This window comes from Wasmannia auropunctata, unplaced genomic scaffold, assembly GCF_000956235.1.
Source record: "Wasmannia auropunctata unplaced genomic scaffold, wasmannia.A_1.0 LD336076.1, whole genome shotgun sequence".
NCBI lineage: Eukaryota > Metazoa > Arthropoda > Insecta > Hymenoptera > Formicidae > Wasmannia > Wasmannia auropunctata.
The window spans coordinates 6,761,058-6,766,619 of NW_012026814.1; the positions used below are offsets into that span (position 1 = coordinate 6,761,058).

General features: G+C 33.8%; 1 protein-coding gene across 1 annotated transcript; it reads left to right on the plus strand.

Annotated features, from left to right (window-relative positions):
• The first annotated feature begins 213 nt into the window (after positions 1 to 213).
• LOC105449411 (uncharacterized protein DDB_G0287625) lies at positions 214 to 4,524 on the plus strand. Its single transcript, XM_011688626.1, has 4 exons — positions 214 to 581; positions 1,373 to 1,545; positions 1,622 to 2,016; positions 2,271 to 4,524. Exons 1-4 carry the CDS (start codon positions 519 to 521, stop codon positions 4,463 to 4,465), a joined length of 2,826 nt encoding a protein of 941 aa, XP_011686928.1. The 5' UTR covers positions 214 to 518; the 3' UTR covers positions 4,466 to 4,524.
• Positions 4,525 to 5,562: the final 1,038 nt, after the last annotated feature.

Below are 5,562 nucleotides of genomic sequence, written 5' to 3' on the forward strand. Positions count from 1 at the left end.
AGAGAGAGAGAGAGAGAGGAGTAAGAAAGAGAATAAAATATAGAATGTATAAAATATATATTGATATATATAATATACATTTTTTTTACATTCATATATACATACATATATATTTTTTACAAAAAAAATATATATATATCCTATTCTATATTTCATACTCTTTTTTACTCCACGCAAGGCCATGTGGGAATGTGGCAAATGTACATACATATATATGGATATGTATATGTATGTACGCGTGGTGGGAGTGAAAACTCCAGTTTATGAAAGGTGGAAAGGTATTGAAATCATCCTGTGTGAATGTTGAAAAGAGAAAATAAAGGATGAGAATCGCAAAATATGCGGCTATAAGGAACGGTCTACACGTAGTGCAATGAATGTCATGCTGATCGTGCTCTAGGAAAAAGGAGTACAGTCGGAAACAGCTGTGATCAGTGTGATTAACTGCATTCTTTGTACTGCGTATATATACGTCTGAAGCATTACGATCGTCTCGGTATGACAAACGATCGCAGAAGATGGAGGATGACGTCGATATTTATGCGGATTTACCGAGTTTCACTTTGAATCCCGAGAAAAATGTGAGAATCACGATAATATTAATTTTGGTTAGCGTAACAACGTTCTCTTGCACGACTCTACATACTTGCGTACGCTGCATACTTGCGTAAAAGGATATAATTATTTTTCTATTTCACAAGGATTATAAAGTTTGTAAAAGATCTAAAGTGGTGTACACTAAGTTACATATGTTTATACTCGTTAAAAAATAAGATAGTGCTCTCAATTTTAACTTAATAAATGACGTAACTTGCACATACGCCAGTCTAACCTATAAAACATTTCCCGCCATGAAATTATATTCCTATGTTTTGCTGTTTTATACTCTTTGATTGAATTGTATTTCACGTTTGTATTATAATATATTGCATTTATTAAATTCATTGTTTAATGTTTATTACATGAGAATCATTTTATTTGTTTGCTGTTATTAAATAGTATATACATTTTAAAGTAGTTTTATATACTATTTTATGTTGTTACAAACACAACAACATTTAAATGTAACATATATTAAACTCTCTTTATACGTATTTAATATAGAACATTATTTTTTATCAAATTTAAATGAATCTTTAATATACATATTAACCTGCGCTTCAAATTATTTCGCTCGAGCGGAGATTAAGTAGTTTGTCTTTAATTTAATTTAATCAGTTAATGTAATATATAATATAATAAATGTATACTATTTAAAGGAATACGTAAAGAGTTATAAAAATATAAATGTTAGAAGACGAGTTCTAAATAACATATACTGATGTAAAATGTATTAAATAATAAGTTGATGCTTTTTTGAATCGTTATTAAGGACCAAGACTGTAACTGCAAGGAATTGAAGAAAGAGCTTAGTTTGCTCGTAGGTAAATTTGAAAATATTCAGAGGATCAAGACGAACTTGGAGAACAATCTGTCTTCTTTACTTAAAACTGCAAGAGCCGAAATTGCACGGAAGGACAAGATGATAGATGATCTCAGGAAAAGGTAGAAATTGTATAAGTTAATTGTATAAACTGTAGTATTGGTAAATCTATTTCTGATGTTATCAAAATGTTTACAGATTGGACGACGTAACTTTTAGAAGGGGCCACAACTCTGTAGGTTTTTCTACTTATAGATTACGACATCAATCTAGAAACTATGAAAACGTTTCCTCGATGCATTCACAAGATAGTGAAACTGAATCGCATCAAATTCAATTCCATTACGAATATAAAAGTAAAAAGCCACAGACTGATGTCAACCGGATACCTACGGTATTTGGGCAAAGACTACATAAGAGAATTATGGAGGATGAAAAGGAAGAGAAAAAGCAAAAAGCTCTGTTAAAGCTTGATGCGGAAGCTAAAACAAATGACATTTCTAAAGAAAACGTTGTTGAAAACGATAAGGAGAATGGATCTCAATTTGGTGTAAATAACGACAATGAGTCTAATATCGAACGTTCTAATTCAGGTAGGTTAAAGATATTTTTAATTTTTATTTTTTATTTAACTTTTTTTTATCTAACGTAAGACAAGAATTTTTAGTTTTTTTATATTAAAAAATTTATGTTGTGCTTGTTAAATATCTGCCTGTTACTATTTATCTGTTTGTATTTTGAAGATAGTTTTAGAATACTTTCCATACGCAGGCATGATTAAAGATAATCGAATAATAAACGTTAATTTGAAAATATTGTAATTTATCAGAGGACAATCTTGTTGCAGAACCTCCGTGCAGAAAGGATTCGGTGAAAAGATCGAATGAAGAAAATGATACACATAGACATAAGCGTATAAAAGTTGAAGATAAAACCACGATCGAAGTAACCGATTATAATTATCTTACACAGTACGACCTAACAGACAATCCTGCGCAATACGAGATGAAAGATAGTCTCGTAAAATTCGAAGATCGACTGGATGCAACACATTCTCATAAGAAGGAAGAAATTCCGTTCTACGATGGACATAGAGCTTCCTCAGAGTACCGAGACACGAAACAGGATCAAGATTGTACAAACGAATGCAGAAGCGAGGCGAAAAGTAATTCAGCAAAGGATCATGACAGTTTTAATGCCAGAAACGATCTCGCCGATAGTTCGAGAAATTCTCGGACGGCTTCGAGGTCAAATCATGTCTCGGAAAGATTTAACAGTGGTTACAAGAAGAACGGGCACAGATACAGTCCGTCGAGAAGAAGTTACTCTAGAAGCAGGAGCGATTACGAGAGTTCGAGCAGTCATCGTTTGCGTGAAAGGCCCAGTAGAACATACAGGGAAAAGAAATATGATGATTATAAATATGATGACTATAAGTATGATAACCGATACAAAAACGATAGATTAAAGAGAAGTTACGAGAACGAGAGAGAGGAAAATGATAGAAAAACGAGATATAGGCGTAGAGAACGTGATGATCAAAGGGATAAATCCAGATACTCATCGAGCGACCCTGAAGACAAGGAAAGCAGTAGCTCGTACAAGAATAAGAAGTACGAAAATCGCAGAATAAAAAAGGAAAGCGTTTTAAATGATAAAAAATTGCCCGAAAGTAATAAAGTTGCAGCGGAAACTAATTTACGAGAATTGTCTAGTCGAACAATTGTAAATAGTACGGTAAATTACAGTGCTGGAAAAAATATTGAACATAAAGTGAAAAATGAATCAGAAATTAAATCTGTAAATTTAGCAGAAAGCACATCTGTAAAGGAAGACTTAAATATTCTGGAAGAAGGTGAAATTTTAGATAGTCCGCACAAAAATAAATCTGCAAAAATTGTCAAAGATAATAAAATTGAAGAAAATAATGTAAAAATTGCACCAGTTGAAGATAAAAGTAAAGGTTCTGTGAATGAATCCATAGATGATAAATCAGTACCACGTCAAATCAATGTAAATAGCATAAAACAATTAGAAGCGGCGGATATTAGTACAAAAGTAATAGCATCAAATCTTCTGCAAGAAAATTCAAAAGACTGCGGAGAAGAAAAAATTCAATTAAATTCTAATAAAAGTGATATGGCAGTTGATGAAGTACATAATTGTATAAAGGATGAAGACAAATGCAAATCTCACATTAATTTAATAGATTCTACTCAGAATATCGGAATAATTGAAAAAGTATGTGATATTAACGATAATGACAAAAATAACGCTGATAAAAAATCAAAGGATTCTATTACTGAAACTGCTGTTAAAATCAAAGAAACGACTGATTCCAGTACTGAAAGTGTTACTACAATCAAAGAAATAGACGATTCTAATATCGAAAGAGCTACTGAAAAGGAAGAAATAAGCAAACCTAATATTGAAAGTGTTGTTGAAATCACAGAGGTGAATAATCTCAATAGTGATAATAATATTCATAAAATTGACGATGAATCAAGAATTTCTACTGCTAAAGTTGTCGCAAAAATGGAGGCTGTGGCTAATTGTGATATTGAGGCTAGAGACGAAAGTCAAACACCAATCGAAAGTGAGACTTTTCATCAGATGTCAAACAAAAGCGACGTCAAAGTGTGCCTCAGCGATCATAATTATGTTCAGAATTCTTCCGTCTCTGATCTTGACGCAGTTCAAAAGCCATCTTCGAAATCAAAATGCGGTGAAGCTACTTTGCATGCAGCGACGTCAAAGAAAACGAAAGTGGAAAAAACAGTCGATGTTCAATCGGTTGGTGTTAAGAGGACAGTGTCGTCTGTAGTGAAGAATAAGAAGGACCAGCAGAACAGAGGGATATTGATTTCGCATCGCCGAAAGGCCGTGACACTGACCGACAGTAACGCGTCTATGACCGTCCTGATGAACACGAATGTAGCGAAAACGTCCTCCGTCATTAACAATTGTAACGACAACGATTCTACTTTGAAGCCGCGTGCCTGCAGGATATCACGAGTGACTGCAAAAGCAACATGTAAATAATCATTGTACATTTCCTACGCTTATAAGGGACATCAATAAAGCTGGATTCATATTTATAAGCGGGAAGTCGAGAACAGGGAGTAGTTGAGCGTGCAAAGTGATACGATATTTTTCAGTTAGTCTCCTTGTCTCAAGCTTTAATCTTTCGAATATCATTCTCTTCACGCATGCGGATGTGTGGACGATCAATTTAATTTAGTTAGAGACAATGAGATAAGAAACAGATAAGAAAATCGGAAAAATGAAGCACATATTTTTGGAGCAGAAGACAGAAGCAAAATATACTACAGGAAATCATAATTTAGTTTTGTCATAAGGTACCTTCTTTCTGCTCATTTAGATTTGTTTATTTTAACTGGCTTAGTAATTAGACTTAGAAATTGCTTTTTCGAGTTTGTCGAGCGTCTGTTGCGTCGTTATATCGTTCATTTGCTACAACAACGATACAATTCAAAAAGCGAAGTTTCTCCGAAAATAAATTTGAATGTTTCGAATCATTGAAACTTTTAATTTTACTAATATTATTTTTAAAATGCAATTTTGATATAATAACTGATTACAGAGGAATAAAAGTATGTATTTTAAAAATATATTTTTCTTTTTTTCTTTATGTTTTCGTTCTTTTTTGCTAGTAATTAAAAAAAAATGACAATTTTTCAGTTGTATCATGTTTGTAGCAAATGAGCGATATAATAAAAATGACTCAAGTTCCAATTAATATGATCGGCAATTAACTCAATCGGCAGAGTTGCTTATAGTAAAATTTCGAGCTATACGATTATAAATAGCATATTAAAATATATATTTTATTTATATAAACGACAACGAAAACAAGGATTTTTTTTAAATTTTACAATGACAATCAACGTGCTTCAGTTAATCGGAGCTCGGTCGAAGTGGGCCTAAGCGGGGGCATCTCCTACGATCGATTAGCGCGGAAAAGAGAAGCGACCGCGGCTTCGCGTATCGATCAGAAAATAGCCGGCGCGACGACGCCGATACGCGCGCGTCGGCCGTTGACGTCACCGGCCGGGGATCGAGGGGGATGAAAGGGGCGACACGTTGGTGCGCCGTCGCGTCGCGCCGACCGCGCTTCG